We start from the raw sequence: 16636 nt of genomic DNA, 5'->3' as shown, positions 1-16636 counted from the left end.
AGCCTTACGCCGAAACTGAAAGGGAGAGAAACCCAAGCTACAGAGAAAATAATTACAGAAAGACGAACTTCCGGAAAATAGGCGGAAATAACTGAAAAAAAAACAGCATTCCCATCATTTACACTCAGAAGTAATCTAGCATCTACACTAATAAACAAATGCCTTAAAAGACAGCCCCTGTGACTATCACAGATAGGTTCCACCAAGTCCCAGCAGCGTCAGCACCGACACTAGTCCATTAACATACAACCACGAGCCGCAGATCACGGGGTAATCACACACATCCCTGCCCGAGGCAGGATTCAAACCTGCGACCGTAGCGGTCACGCGGTTCCAGACTGAAGCGCCTAGAACCGCTCGGCCACAGCGGCCGGCGCACTCAGCTAAATCTACGTCTGGTTGTGTCTTGGGCGGACGTGAATCCTGGAATTCAGGAAAGGTCGAGGAAGAGTCCACTAATGCACCTACACGAACTCTGCAACTTGCCATTCAGGTAGAAAAGCGCGACACATATTTACGCTGATAATTCCTCTGCACTTTGGAACACGACGAACGTGTGCGAGAGTTTTTATTCTCGTTTTAAGTCTTTGTTTGAACTGGCTCAACCTAACACTTAAATTTTTGTGGGTAACTAGAGAAGAGTACAAACACTCTCACGTTAGGCTAAATAGCGTTGATTCTGGTTTCGCTACTAAAAATTGACGAGTATTTATCCAGAACAAAACTTCGCAATGGTAAAACGGTGAAATGGAAAGATTTCATCTTCTTGAAATCCACTTCACGCAAAGTTTAAATGTTATTGTTAGCTTACAAATTATTTCTCAGTGGAAGTACTTGTCACTGAAGCTCTTTAACACATATTTTCTTTTCTCGAGCCATTTTTTTCTTCATCCTTCTGTAAGGGAATATAAGATAATAATTTATCTTTTTTTTAAAAAAAAGGACAAAAATGTAATACTGCTCTTAAGCTTAATATTACTAAATTTATACGAACTTGTTTTCTGACGTTTTGCGAAGACTGGTCAAGTGAAGAAATCACGGATCTGCTGCTAGTTGAGGAATTGGGCGTTAAGGACAGTTATCGGCAACTTGCTGAGTTCGGATGGTGAGCAGGAAAAAGTTGCGGAGTTGTGTGAGCCGGATATTCGGATATTTACATCTACTTCCATACTCTGCAAACCATTTTAAGTGCATGGTCGACAGTTATTAGGGCTTTTTTCCTGTTCCATTCACTTATGGAGCGAGGGAAGAATGACTGTCAAAAATTCCTCTGTGCGTACTGTAATTAATCACATCTTGACCTCACAATCCCTATGGGGGCGATACATAGAGGTTTGTAGTCTTTTTTTGGGACAGCTTTACATATATCTTCAGGATTGGCCAGTTCAGTTCTTTGAGATCTCTGTGACACACTCCTGTGGGCCGAAACAAATCTATGACCATTCGTGCTGACATTCTCTGCATACATTTAAAATCCGCTGTTAGTCCTATTTAACAGGGGTCCCACACATACATGATCAGTATTCTAGGGTGAGTTGCTCGAGTGGTTTGTAAGCAGTTTACCTTGTATACTGGCTGCCAGACAAGGAACCTCAAGACTGTGGGATAGTCATTTAAGGAAAGTACATATGCTGTCGAGTTGCAGTTGTCGAAAAGATGTTGTTTGGTCATTGGCCTCATTTAGACCAGTTAACGACGGCCAAAAAGGAACGTAGTCGTAAATTTTTGCACAGTGCAGGAGGGATTGTCCTGAACAACATACAAAAAATCCTGACCAATGCTGTTTCGAGTGTTGGGATGGTGGAGGGGCATTTAAAGGTCTCTTTATATCTGTTTTTCTCGAATGATTCGAAAAACCGCGGATTCTACCGAAATTGTTTCCCAGTACAAAATTAAACTTCATATAATGTCCTGCAAAAAAGTCTTATTCTTTCTACCTCCAGTACTAATGGTTTCTGCATTGCAGGGGTTGGAAACATCGCAGATTATTAAAGATATTGTTCTAGCGGTGTAAAATTAATGTTTATCTTTAAATGAAGCGGTTAAAAACAAATATAAAATTTGTGTACCATATACAAGTTGTAGTAGAGCCTTATTAAAGGACAAATTGTGTTCTGGGAATGTAACAGGGTGGAAGGGGAAGATGTGTGGGGTAGAAGCACGAGAGAAGGTAGGTCGCTGTATTGTGTTCATGCACTTCCCTCCTTCGTAGGCCTGCAGACAGAAGGTCGAGCAGGTGATGTCCCACTCTGTCTACCCCACTACGTCACAAGACACGACTATATTGCGTTTCACAAAGTTATACGGACCGTCCACAGCGTGCATCATGAGTGACTGGCGACGCCGTGAGCAGACATGCACATGCGGTGTTTATTTTCCACAAAGTGTGTCAAAGCTACATGGAAAGCAGATATGAGCTACGAATAATACTAACGAAAGTAACGTGTAAGGACATAATGTACGTAAATCTCTGCACGCTGTTCTACACTGGTAGAGGGAAAATTGATTCTTAGTCATACTGTATAGCAGCTGCAGCTTTCTGCTGGGAAATGTGACTTCCTCCACCATGAGCGTTGCTCGATTTTCAGTTTACAACAGACTACGTATCCTTATCATTTCCTGTCCAGTTCTGTCCAGTTCCCTTATGTGAACAGACAAAGTAACTTCACCGAGCAATAGTGGACTTGTTTTCAGTTCACTGAATGACTGCTTATCTGCAGTTGTTAAGTGAGCTTTTATGTAAATTATGCTCCTATGTGTTTAGTTTCCAAGTGTGTTTTTCAATGGCCTGCGTTGTGCTGGTGAGAAAAGAATAGGATTGGTATATGCGCACGTTGCTGCTGCCTATCACTGACAGTGTGTTGTAAAGCCATGTAATGGTACTCGTAGTTTAGTCACCCGGTAGTGAATTAATGATGACCAATAGTTACTGCACTTCTTTCATCATTAATTTTGTTTCTGGTAAACTCCTTAGGGAATTCAGGAATTAACGGCACTTGTAAAGTGGGCTGCACACAGTGGAGCCACTTACTACACATCCACAGTGTATCTTCCAAGCTGCATTTTAGTATGTCTGGTGGAATGGTACTGATCATGCTCGAGCAGTCCACAGGTGTACTGCCGGTCCATAGTGTCCAACGAATCTGTGGACTGTTCGAGCAAGAAATACGCCAGGAGAAACTGAAGAAGGGGGAGAAACTGAGGAAGGGACTAATCACGTTCAAGCCTAGATCAGCAATCTGCTGTAATGCACTGCTTTCAGTTATGCTAAAATATCTGAATCTCTGTAACACCTAGATGAGCCAATTTTTGGCAGTTTAGAATTGTAAAAGGCTCTTCAATGTGGTAGACACATGACAGCCCCAAATGTCGAATCTTTTTGCATAATAGCTCGATTAACAACTGCTATTGAGTACTCACTTAATAAACTAAAAATAATTCCACTACACGAGCACGAACTTAGTGAAATTATTTTGTCTACTGGACAGGAAATGGTGGAGAGGTATTATAGTCTGTCTGCAACCTGGAAGCGAGTAGCACTCATGGTGGGGGAAGTTGCCTTTCCCCGGAAGAACGCAACACCTGCCGTACAGGGTGACCAACAATCAATTTCCCCTCAAGCAGTGTAGAATAAAGTGCAGAAATTTACATAGATTCTAGCTATATTCATTACTTGCTTTAGCGTTATTAGTATCTCATATTTGCGCTTCATGTAGTGCTAACGCATTTTGTGCCAAATAAACACCCCCTGGGCACGTCTACACACTGCGTCGCCAATGATTCATAAGGTGCTCCTACACAATTTTGTGAAACACCCTGTAGTTGCTTCTTCTGACGTGGTTGGATAGATAATGTGGGGAATCATCTTCTCGACCTTCAGTTTGCAGATCTATGAAGGAGGAAAGTGTATGAACACAATACAGCGATCTACCTTCTCTCGCGCTTCTACCCACACTGTTACACCCCAGAACACAATTGATCCCTTAAAACGGCTCTAAAGGACTTACACTGGTATACACATTTGATATTTGTTTTCAACTCACTTCATTTAAAGATTTACATTACTTTTATTATATTAGAACAATACTTTTAATAATCTGCAGCTTTTCCATCCCTTGCAATGCGGAAACTATTAATCCCAGAGAAAAAAAAAAGAACAGGACCTTTCTTGTAGGACGTTTGTGTAGTGTAACTTTGTACTGTGAAACATTTTTTACTAGAATGTGCGTTTTTCGAGTTATTCGAGAAAAACATAAAAACACTGTTCAGGATTTTTAGTATGTCGTTCAGGACGCTCTCTCCAAGCACTGTGCAAAGATTTGCAACTACATGATTTTTCTCCTAATTTTGTTTCGTTGACAGGACTAATTAGCCTGGGAAGGGCGTTGGTAGATGTACCACAGATATTTCACACACTTATTGCCCACATAACGCCACAAAAAGTCCACTTGAACTGTATCAGTTCGTTCCATCTCAAAAGATCTGTACCCAGTGTTCAAGGCTCCATTGGTGGTTTATCTGCAGCTCTACTGAACTACGTGGGCTGTGACAAACGGTTACTAGAGACACCCTTGTGGCAGGGAGGGTTCTTTGTCCTGTAGCAAGATCATTCTGGAAGAAACAGGTGATCTGATTATTGTAGTGCAAGACTGAACTGTTAAGTAATCAGTTTCATTGTTGCACGTCTATCCACTATTAACAGTCGAAGAATGGTAACAGCGAACTCGGTTGACCAAAGCGAGTGACACAGGTAATGGAAGTTTTCAACGAATAAGGGTAACCACAATACGCCAGTGGCTAGGCAATATGCCAGTGGCTAGGTAGCTTGTGAAAAGTTAGCACGACTTTGGGGAGGTAAGGCCCTGTACCTCTGGTCCTGATTATATATGCCACAAGACGACAGAGCAACTACTATTGTCAAATATTGTATAACTTCAGCTACCGTCAAAATCGCGTGTGCTGTATCCAGCTATTCATAAATCATGCGCAATTGCGGCTGTATATATTGTCGATTCAGTCATCAACCCAAAGATAGGACTGATGTTCTCCAGCTCTACCACTTGGCCGCTATCCTCTCCATTTCGTCAAAATCGCTGCATCCTATGTCATCTACGACCTGTCTTATATACAGTGCCCATACACACACCTGCTCCTGTGATTATTTCCTTTCACCATACTTTCTTCTTCAATTTTCAGAAATGACCCAGGTTGTAATATGAGCCCAAGAATTTTACGTCTTCAATTCATTATGTTCTTTATACGGAATTTTTTCTCATTGCCGTAGCGGATGATGCCTTTCACTCCTCACTCACTCAGTCCATTTGATCTTCAGTATTCTTTTGTAACGCCGTAGTTCAATAATTTCTTATTGTTTCATTCTTGTCTTCCCCGTTGTAAGGTGGGCTTCAAAAACGGCTTTCCGTTAGTTTTTTTCTGGATTCATTGTTTATATTTTCGGGCTTTTGTAGAAAGGACTTGTGCCTGTCACGCCTTTTTTGTACATCCCTTCTTTACACGGTCTGCTTGTTCAAAAGCGTCTTGGTACAAGTTTAAAATTTAATCATTCAGCGTGTAAGATGACTGCGAATTACGTTACCAGCAAAATTCAGCATTAGGGCTTGCAGCTCTTGTGTTTGCCCTGTTCAATTAAAAATTATTGGATATAAGGTCCAAACGTTACGCAAAACACTTTTTTTCTTGTGACACAAACACGTTTCAGCACCTCCGTCTCATTATTAGTGGGTATGCGATGTTCTAGTCCGTGAAACGCGAACATATTTTAAGCGATAACTGGCCTACGAAAATTAAGCTTTACGACCGTTTTTTTTTTACTTTTTTATTACCTTAATTTTACATTGTATGGTTTTTCAGGACCATTTGTACATATTGAGTACTGATAACTTGTCATTTGCAAACAAACGATATTAATGTGAATTTGACTGGCGAGTTAGCACATCACTTTATGCTTACATGTAATTTAAATTTTGTTTCAAGTTCATATTAACTCGCCAAGTCCATTCAGATAAACGTAGTTGGTTGCAGATAACAAGATATTAGTATAAGATAATGTACGTTCTGCAAAACCATATAATGTTAAATTAAGGTAATAACAAAAACAAACAAAACCTGTCTTTAGGCCTGATTTTCTTAGATTCCATATCACTTAAAATACATTCACATTTCTCGTATTTGGAACCCTTGCTGTTGTATATTAATGACCTTGCGGACAACATTAGTAGTAATCTCAGAACTTCTGCAGATGATAAGGCTGTCTGTAATTAAGTACTGTCTGAAATAAGCTGCATAAATTTTCAGTCAGATCAGGGTAAGATTTCAAAGTGGTGGGAAGACTGGCAAGGTGCTTTAAATGTTCAGAAACGTAAAACTGTGCACTTCATAAAATGAAAATAACGTACTATCCTACGACAGTAATATCTGTGAGTCACAAGTGGAATTGGACAGCACATAAAAACATCTGGGATATGAAATGGAATGATCACATGGGCTCATTCGTGGGTAGTCTTTGATTTACTGGTAGAATACTGGGGAAGTGCACTCAGTCTACAAAGGAGACTGCTTACAAATAACTCGTGGGACCCATTCTAGAATGGGACTAATGAGTAATATGGAATGGTCATAGGTTTGTCCGATATATGGGGGTGTGTCACAGAGATGCTGAAGAAACTGAACTGGCAGACTCTTGAAGATAGACGTAAACTATCCCGAGAAAGTCTTCTAACAAAGTTTGAATAATCTGCTTTAAATGATCACTCTAGGAATATACTACAGCCACTTACGTATCGCTCCCATGCGGATGCGAGGACAATATCACATTAATTAGAGCACGCACATAGCCATTTAAGCAATCATTCTTCCCGCGCCCATATGTGAATGGAAGGGGAAGGAACTCTAATAACTGGCAAACTCTGCCACGCACATGAAGGTTGCTTGCAGAGTTCAGATGAAGGTGTAGCTGTAAATTTGAATAAAGAAAACCTACTAATGATGGCACAGAAGTGCTGATACATGTTTGAGTCACAGGAACAGTGTTTTGCATTACAGGCAGACCTCGTATCCAATAATTACTAGCAGTACTCCGTCCTTGAGAATCAGGCAGTGATCAAATGCGTTGCGACGTCTTAGATCTTACTCATCCTGTCTTTGGGTGTCACGCCGATTAAATTTGCTGGGACGACTGCAACGGTATCTGCACAACAGGGTAACTGCCTGGAGCGGGGAATGCCAGACATTTGCCACACTTGCCCCTTCGCCATGTAGCTTGAGTAGCGATCCCTCAGGTAAGGGACGGCCTTCCTCGTACTTCTTCTGTCCGCTTTCAAATCGTCGTCTCCACATCTTACTCGATACAACCAGTACGTAAAGGACCTTCTTCTTCGACATCTTGGCCAAATACAGAGCTTCTTTTCCGAAATCGAAATATTTGTAACTTTTGAGAAACGAAAGCAATACCGACTACTATGTCAGTATGTAATTAGTTCTTCCAAGTATAAATTTAGATCCCTGTGTTTGTAGGGTAGCTTCTTTTCACGCTTACTGATTGCGATATAAACAGTCCATCGGCATGGGAGCAACAACAAAGGAACGATGCAAAGAGAATGCGAATGTACGCTAATCATTTCTTTTTGCTCACTGCATTTGTGCCTACTTTAATTACTACAACTGCATGCCCAAAACACAATAAGGAAAGACGAAATGGGAATGTGAATGTTTGAAAAGAAGAACGACATAATCCATATTAATTTACTCTCTAAAATCCGATATCCCTTGCGGTGAAACATTAGTTAATAAAGTGTAGCTGGACAATGTTCAAAACATGACTGAAAATACGTACACTAAATAAAGATAAGAACATCTATGATTGACATGTCATCTAAAGTCGACGTACAATTTTAAAATGTTAGAAATAAGGAAATGAAGTAATACAGAATGCTATGCTTGTAACGTACGTTGTTGTTCTACATTGTTTCGCTCTGGTACTTACAGGGCCACAGAGAAAGCATCCTAGGTTTTGGAGGGAAAATCCGTAATTGTAATGATCTGCAATACAACAGAAACAAGAAGCACAACTTAAGGAAAAATAATGTAATGTGTGTTTCAGCTCACAAGCGACATTGAAGCAGATAGTTCCTGTGAATTAGTACGGGCAGAGTTTATATTCGACAACCGGAATAAATTAATAACTGGCTCCTTTTACCGACCCCCGGTCTCAGATGAAACAGTTGCTGAACAGTTCAAAGAAAACTTGAGTCTCATCACAAATAGGTACGCTACTCACACAATTATAGTTGGCAGTGACTTCAATCTACCTTCCGTATGTTGACAAAAATACATTTTCAGGCCCTATTGTAGATAGAAGACAACTTCCGTAATTGTTCTAAATGCTTTTTTTAATTATTTTGAACAATTAGTTCACGAGGCCATTCAGATTGTAAATGGTTACGCAAACACACTTGACCTCTTCGCCACAAATAATCCTGAGCGTCACGACGGACACAGGGATTAGTGAACACACAGTCGAGCGAGGCTCAATTGCGTAACAAAGAAATTCACCAAAACTAAACGCGAAATATGTCTATTTATAAAAGCAGCTAAAAATTCGGTTGGCGTCTTTCTAAGAGGCAGTCTCCAATCCTTCCAAACTAGGTAAGTGACGACCAGATGTGGCTTAAGTTCAAAGAAATAGTATCAACAGCAATCGAGAGATTTATATCAAATAAACTAATAAGAGACGGAACTGATCCCCCATGGTACACAAAACACGACAGAAAGCTGCTGCAGGAGCACCGAAAAAGGCACGTATTATTTAGACGAACGCAAAATCTCCAAGATTGGCGAAGTTTTGCCTAGGCTCGAAATTTAGTGCGAATTTCAACGTGAGATGCATTAAATAGTTTCCACAACGAAAATCTCTCTAGAAATGTGGCAGAAAAACCAAAGAGATTCTGGTCCCATGTTAAGTAAACCAGCGGAAAGGCTCAGTATGTACCTTTACTGCGCGACAGCGATGAGGAGGAGGAGGGGGAGACAAGGGACCCAACCCTTCGGAGCAGGTAAAATCGTGGCAAATGTCCGGCGTGGCAAATGTCCGCACACCCTGGAGCGCGTACCAGAATCCCAAAATCCCTTAGGTGGTCTACTGCGAACAGCGGACGATTTGAAAGGCGGCCATTGTGGTGGTAAACTTAACGAGCCTTCCTTTGCATTATCTCATAAACATAATGTCTCATTTAAGTATGTAAATAAAAGATAGTAATTAATTTTATGAAGAACAAACGGCAACCAGTTGCTGTTTACCGGTTTGTTTTTTACATACTACAAGAAATCTGCCATAATTGTTTGTTCAAAACCGAATCCGACTTATTAAGTAAGCATGAGCGCGAACTGTAGCGTGGCGTTACTTAGAGCTCCAAATATTTAAAATGAAATGTATTGATTTTCGATCCTCATATCCACCAGTACTGTCAAATGTAGTAGGTACTATTAAAAAAATGGCTGGAAATCAGTGATGCATCCCTGTTGAAAATGTACGTGCTGTGACTGAAAGTCCACAATATAGAACATCTGAACATACGCACATATCTGTGAAAGATAACAATAAGTTTCCTTTAATTTAAGTCTATGGTCACAAACTGTTTGATAACAGATTACCGGTTTCGGTCTTTAATGACCATCATCAGATCTGTTTCATAAAAACAAAGTCTTAATGTACTGCAGCTATAGTGTCATCGTCAAATGTTACGCGACGATGTCGCAGCTTGTGAAAAGATAACAATGGCTCTTTTCCCGAATTTATTCGTGCAATTAAATGCTGTATAACTCTTCAGTATTTTTTTCTTAACGTACGCAAGGACGCTTAGGCATATTTACGACCAACAAATAATGTATACACGTACCAACGAATGTGTAATTATAGATATGTGTCCTTAAAAGTCATAATACACTTCATCCTTCCAGACTCTTTACGTCATAACGGCGTTCAGCCTTCGTTCAAAGTGTCCCGCGCTTGCAGCCCCCTCGGCGAGTAATTGTTTTTACAAGGTCTTTGGTCTCCAGTTCAGTTGTTCATTATCGTATTCTGTTGAAGCATAAAAAGAACTACGAGTGAGGTTTCTGGTCAGTATGTTAGCTTACATCTAACAGACTCAAGGTCGGAGCTGCACCAAACTGTTGTTAAACGGGCATTTTTACTTCCATCCGTGTGTATACAGTGGTTCTCTATTCTCGAGAAATTAACGATAGAAGCTCACTGTCTCTCACATTAATAGGAAGGACGGAAGACAAGAGTTCAACGTTCTGTCGACATCAATATCACAGATATGGAGCACAAGTTCGCTCTAGGGAAGGATGGGAAAGAAATCGTCCGTGTCGTGGCATTTACTTTAAGCGATTTAGGGAAATCACGGAAAAGCTAATCTGTCTCTCATATTACTCTGTAACTCTGCCATTGAAGGTCAGTTTTACAAACGTTTACAGTAAAGAGCGCCTCCTTAGCCACTGTGACTGTTTAATTTCACAGCCTCTTCACAGCTGATTCCGGCAGCCCCAGATGTTTTGTGACGGCTGTGTCACCAATAATAGAAGGTCGGGCTGATTTCAAATTTACGTTCTCCAATATACCACCGCACGCAAGTGCACTTGCCGTACGCCCGCAGGGGAAATGTCGAACTAGCACTGTTGGGCGAAATTTTTATCTAGTTGGACTATCTCGTGGCTCCCTCAGCGTATGTATTCTGGTAGAGGCTCAGTAGCAGGTAAATATGGTGAACGCCCCCCCCCCCCCCCCTCCTGCGGGGCCATCGGCATTGTCACCCCCCGCCAGTCAGCCCGCATGTTATTCGTTCGTTTCTTTCGTCAGTCGACTCCACTGAATCGGGTTATCGAGTAGCTGTACATTCCTATGTAGCACGCGCATCCGCGTCATCATATTTTATACTTTTCTGTCTGGAACATAGATAGCTAACATATACCTACCAGAAAAGTCGCGGCCATTCTAGTGATCTCGATACGTTATTCTGTCTGGCATTTGTTAGAGAAAAGTCGCGACTTAATGGTTTAGCTTGTTGAACACTCACCCTGACATTGATTGTCCTATTGATGATGTAGTTAGTTTCATCATTTAAGGAAGAGAACCACAATTGTAAATTTATTATACCGTAAGATGGCACTGTCTTGCATATGTGTCTAATCAGTTTAAAAAAAAAAAACTTTTTTAAACTTTTCATGTGACTTTATTATTTTTTATTACGGTAAAAGTGAAGCTTGCTCAAGATATCTTTACCGCCTCCTCCTTGAGGATTTTCTGCATCTGCCACGTAGAGGATAAGTCTCACCGTGTAGCATTTTTATATGAAGGCATGAATGAAACGGGAAATTCTTCAAATAAAAGTAAATACAGGAGTCTAATTAACCGCTCGCAGTCTGAACATTGTTGCACTTAATGAAAGGAAATCAGGGGCTAAACATACTACTCAGAGGAAACTGACGTCGGCGATAAAACTTCGATGATTTCAAGGCCTGAGAATTATGTGAATATCTTATTATCAAGAAATATCTGAATCACTTACAAGCTCTGTTACTCGTACATGCAACATTTTTTCCTGCAAGACTATTCGTAGCCAGGTTTACTACATACACTGCAAAGAAATCATCACGATATATAAAAAATCTTAGTAGTAGTATGTGGCTGTCGTATAGGAAAGTAAAGGAAACAGTATCTTTTCCGATTTTTTTAAAAAAAACATAAAATCAATAATATCCATTTTCATAATTTTTAGTACCTCTTCATAACTCCGTAACGAAGGTGATAAATCCGTAATAATTACGGACAATCCCTAATAGTTGGTAGCTATGTAAGGTTATGAGACAGTAACGATTTTATAAAGGGTGAATATTCCAGTTCATCTGAACTTTTAGTCTGCAAAGTGATACTTCATTCTTCGTACACATTTTGATGTTATTACGAATCGCTACTGCAATGACATGAACCAGAGCTCTTTTTACACCATGCATTACAAAAACATTTGCAGTGCGCTGATTTTCTGTCTTGTTGATAATGTATACTTTAGTGAGAAAAATGTACCACCATCTTCTTTAGTTATTTGAGTTGAAGCTTATAAAAATGAAGGCAAGGCCGAATGCACCCCCGTAAAATTGCAGTTGTGAAGCAGTACAGTGTTATAGTAACGCTGACTAGTGAATGTACCGTGTACAAAGACCTGCAGTTCAGTAAGCCTAGGCAACATTATGCCTCCCCATGTCATAGCTCTTGGACCGCAAAACGATCGTGTTCGACCATGTCCCTGGGTGGGTTACAATTTCCCACATCTCATCATGTGCAACATTGTTAGACATGATTGTTTTGGTGGTCCTGGCTATGGTGCGGGTAGGGATAATGTTACATGGGCGTCCTGACTAAATCTTTGGGCACAGTACACTCGCTGGTCAACGTTACTGTGACTTGTTACTCCGTCCCCACGTACGTCTTTTCTGAGGTACACTCGACCCTCAATTACATTTTTATGGATGAGAATGCGTAACCGCACCGAACTGCTCGGGTGGAGGAGCTCTTGGAATGACCTTATCTCCCCCCGTCGGACGTTCGAGTCCCCCCTCGGGCACGGGTGTGTGTGTGTGTGTGTGTGTTTGTGTGTGTGTGTTGTCCATAGCGTAAGTTAGTTTAAGTTAGCTTAAGTAGTGTGTAGGCTTAGGGACCGATGACCTAAGTAGTTTGGTCCCATAAGACCTCACCACAAAGAAATGGCAATCGGATTGGCCATCCTGTTCCCACAACTTAAATCCCATCGACCACATTTGGGATGCGTTTGATAGACGTGTTGCAGCACATCCACATGCATCAACGATGATCCAACATTTATCAACTACCCTGGTGGAGGAATGGAACACTCTTCCACAAGAACTCTTTACCAATTCTGTGGCCAGCATGGAAGCACTCTGCACAGCATGCATCGCTGTCCACAATGATCGCACACCCTATTAATAACCTCGTGCAGTCTTTTGTAATGTCCAGGAGACCATCTTGAACCACAGTGACTTCAGTGAAATTATGTTCATCTCATTGCGTAGGGGTTCCTTCCAGTTATCTTCTGTACTAGACTGTAGTAGTTCTTTTTGCGTATGGCCAAGTTTCTCGAGCTGTCTTATTTGGCAGTGACACATCATGTCAAAATTATTTGTGCTTAAGCTTGGGATACCAGTACATATGAGGGAGTGCTGAAAAGTAATGCCTAAGAATTTTTTATATCCACATATTTATGTCTCAACGTAGTCACCCTGGACACGAACACATTGCTCCCAACGAGAGACCAGTTTGTTATTACTACCACTGTAGAACGTCTGACTTTTTTGACGAAGGCACAACCTCATCACCACTTGAAACACTTATTACTATCAAAGTGAAGTCCTCGAAAGTGTTCAAATGGTTCAAATGGCTCTGAGCACTATGGGACTTGACTGCTGAGGTCATCAGTCCCCTAGAACTTAGAACTACTTAAACCTAACTAACCTAACGACACGACACACATCCAAGCCCGAGGCAGGATTCGAAGCTGCGCCCGTAGCGGTCTCGCGGTTCCACACTGTGGCGCCTAGAACCGCTCGGCCACACTGGGCGGCTCGAAAGTGTTCTTTACATTTTGGAAAAGGATGAAAATTGGATGAGGTCAAGTCGGTTCTGCACCGAGGATGATCGATGACAGTGAATTGAAAGCGTCGGATTCTTGCGGATGCCGCAGCGCTCGTATGTGATCCGGCATTGTCGTTCTGAAGGAGAGGGTGTACCATTTCTGGACGGCCTTTCTCCACTCGAAACTCGATTACAGCACGCTGATTCCCACGTACCGACATACAATCAATAGCCAGAACATTATGACGGCCTACAAAATAGGCGGTACGTCCACCTTTGGCACGGATAACAGCCGCGACGCGTCGTAGCATGGAAGTAAAGGGGCCCTGGTAGGTAGCTGGAGGGAAGTGGCAGCACATCTGCACACACACGTCCCCTAATTCCTGTACCTTCCGGGGAGCGTGGCGGTTGAGCACCGACACCACGTTAAATCACATGTTCGACAGGGTTCAGATATGGCACGTTGGGGAGCCATCATATTAATTGTAACTCGCCACTGTGTTCCTCGAACCACTTCATCATCCTCCAGGTCTTGTGACATGGCGCATTACCTCGCTGAAAAATGCCGCTGCTGTCGGGAAACACGATCGTCATGAAGTGATGCACGTTGTCTGCAACCAGGGTACGACACTCCTTGGCCGTCATGGTGCCTTGAACGAGCTCCACTGACCCCATCGATGCACAGAGGGTTAGGGAGCCGCCGCCAACTTGTCTCTGTCGCACAGTACAGGGGCCAAGGAGCTATTCCTCTGGAAGAGGACGTATTCGCGCCCTCCCATCGGCATAATGAAGAAGATATCGGGATTCATCATACCAAGCAACACTCTGAAACCGCGCCAATGGCCAGTGCCAATGGTCACGTGCCCATTTCAGTCAAAGTTGCCGGTGTCGTGGTGTTAACATTGGCACATGCATGAGTCGTCGATTGCGGAGGCCCGTCTAAGAGTCTTCGATGCACAGTGTGTTCAGACGCATTTGTAGTCTGCCCAGAATTAAAGTCTGATGTTAGGTCGGCCTGCCCCGTTTTACCAGTCTGCCCAGCCTACGACGTCCGACATCTGTAATGAAGGATAGCCACCCAACTCGACGAGGTCTGGACGTTGTTTCGCCTTGGTTTCGCCACGTGTTGAAGACACTCACCACAGCACTCCTCGAACACCCGACAAGTCGTGCTGAGCCTCCTGGGCATCACAGTCTGCCCTCGTTCAAACTCACATAGATCTAGCCCCTTCCCCATTGTACACACGGAGAGCAAGCTCAATGACATTACATGCGCCGTGCGTGTGTCTGACTAGCAGTCATTCCTCGCCAGGTGACGCTGCTATCGACTGGACGGGTTTATATCGATAGTAGGTCGCTGATCATAGTGTTCTGGCTGATCAGTATAGTTATGTCACCAACCGCCATGTTACAAGGTACAATTCGGAGAACCCTCTAGCAGCAGAGGGCTGCAAATCTGTAGACATGAATAACAAAGGTCTGGAGCCGCGCGGAGTGGCCGCGGGGTGAGAGGCGCCATTTAACGGATGGCGCGGCCATCCAGTGTGTGTGTGTGTGTGTGTGTGTGTGTGTGTGTGTGTGTGTGTTGGTCTTAGCGTAAGTTAGCTTAAGTAGTGTGTAAGTCTTGGGAATTCACAGACACACATCTGAACATTTTGAAAGGTATAGAATTCTATTTTTGAAAAAAATTCAGTTGGCAGTACTTTTGAGCACGCCCTCCTATATATACGGAATATATCTCACTTTTCATGTTGAACAGATGCACTTACACCTTGTGTCCTTTGTTTTGCTGTTGCGGCATGGTTTTTTTAAGAATCTGTGAGTGGTTCAAATGACTCTGAGCACTATGGGACTTAACATCTGAGGTCATTAGTCCCCTAGAACTTAGAACTACTTAAACTTAACTAACCCAAGGACATCACACACATCCATCCCAAAGGCAGGATTCGAACATGCGATCGCAGCGGTCGCGCGGTTCCGGACTGAAGCGCCTAGAACCTCGGCCACGGCGGACGGCGTGAGTGGTTCGACTCAAGATGAAAACGAAAATATATTCGCTGTCAGTAAAGTGTAGTGAACTAAAAATCAAACGCCTGTATGCAGAAGAATATTAGGAACCAAAAAATCCTTAGTAATAATTGTAATTAAATACGATTTCATAGAAGTAACATGAAACATGAAAACTCTTAACGAACTTGGCAGACATCCACAGTGACCACTGATGATGCTCTGAAATTATTACCGTCCCAAAAGACGGTATATAACCATATCACTTGAACAAAACGTCGCAATGACGTCACTTTATTTTTTTCGCTGAGCTTTAAAACATTACAGCTCTCTTGTATCGGCGATGATTTTTTTTCACCATCTAGATTCGAACCGCCTACCTCTGAGATGAGAAGTTCCGTACAGCCGCGCGTTAGCAAGCTCATCTGCAGAGTGATCACCATTACGCTACGTTGTAATCACAGAAAACGAGCCTACTGGAGAAATGAGTAGATAAGTGCAGCACTTAGGCCTACCAGTAGTGGTTTGCTTACTGCTCCTCTTGCTGTTGACGGCCGTGTTGATCATGACGCCCAGCTTGGTGAGGCTGGCCTGGCGGATCATGGCCCCCCCGCTCGCCCTCACCATTGGAGCCGCTGGCGGGGCGCGCGCCGCACGCCTGCCTCTGCCGCCGCCGCCGCCGCCGTCGCCGCAAGGGCAGACGTGACCGCGACCGTGTCCCGCGACGCCGCCGACGCCGCCACACCGACCTGAGGGCAGCACACGTGCCACACGTCGATAAACGTCCAGGGGAAGCGTACCTGACAGTTTGTCTTGTAAGGGGTTCGGCAGAAATATGGAGACATTGCGAGAAATGCACGTTGAACACAAATGCAGATGCTAGCTAAGCCCGCACGTTTGTGCCGTTGTATCTGACGACGAAAGGAGAGACACGTGCACAATATCCTCAGTACGTCGCGAGTGTCA

The 16636-nt window shown here is 42.8% G+C and overlaps 1 protein-coding gene across 1 annotated transcript in view; it reads right to left on the bottom strand.

Moving 5' to 3' along the window:
* Positions 1 to 16303, bottom strand: part of LOC124787614 (protein phosphatase PP2A 55 kDa regulatory subunit) — an 84309-nt gene extending 68006 nt beyond the window's left edge. Inside the window, exon 1 of the mRNA XM_047254368.1 lies at positions 16186 to 16303. Within this exon, the coding sequence (XP_047110324.1) occupies positions 16186 to 16297 (112 nt within the window). The 5' untranslated portion in view covers positions 16298 to 16303. The remainder of the gene's footprint in view (positions 1 to 16185) is intronic.
* Positions 16304 to 16636: the final 333 nt, after the last annotated feature.

Source organism: Schistocerca piceifrons, chromosome 3, assembly GCF_021461385.2.
Source record: "Schistocerca piceifrons isolate TAMUIC-IGC-003096 chromosome 3, iqSchPice1.1, whole genome shotgun sequence".
Classification (NCBI taxonomy): domain Eukaryota; kingdom Metazoa; phylum Arthropoda; class Insecta; order Orthoptera; family Acrididae; genus Schistocerca; species Schistocerca piceifrons.
The sequence above is the reverse complement of the archived record's forward strand: the minus strand, read 5'-3'. Positions and strand labels throughout refer to the sequence as shown.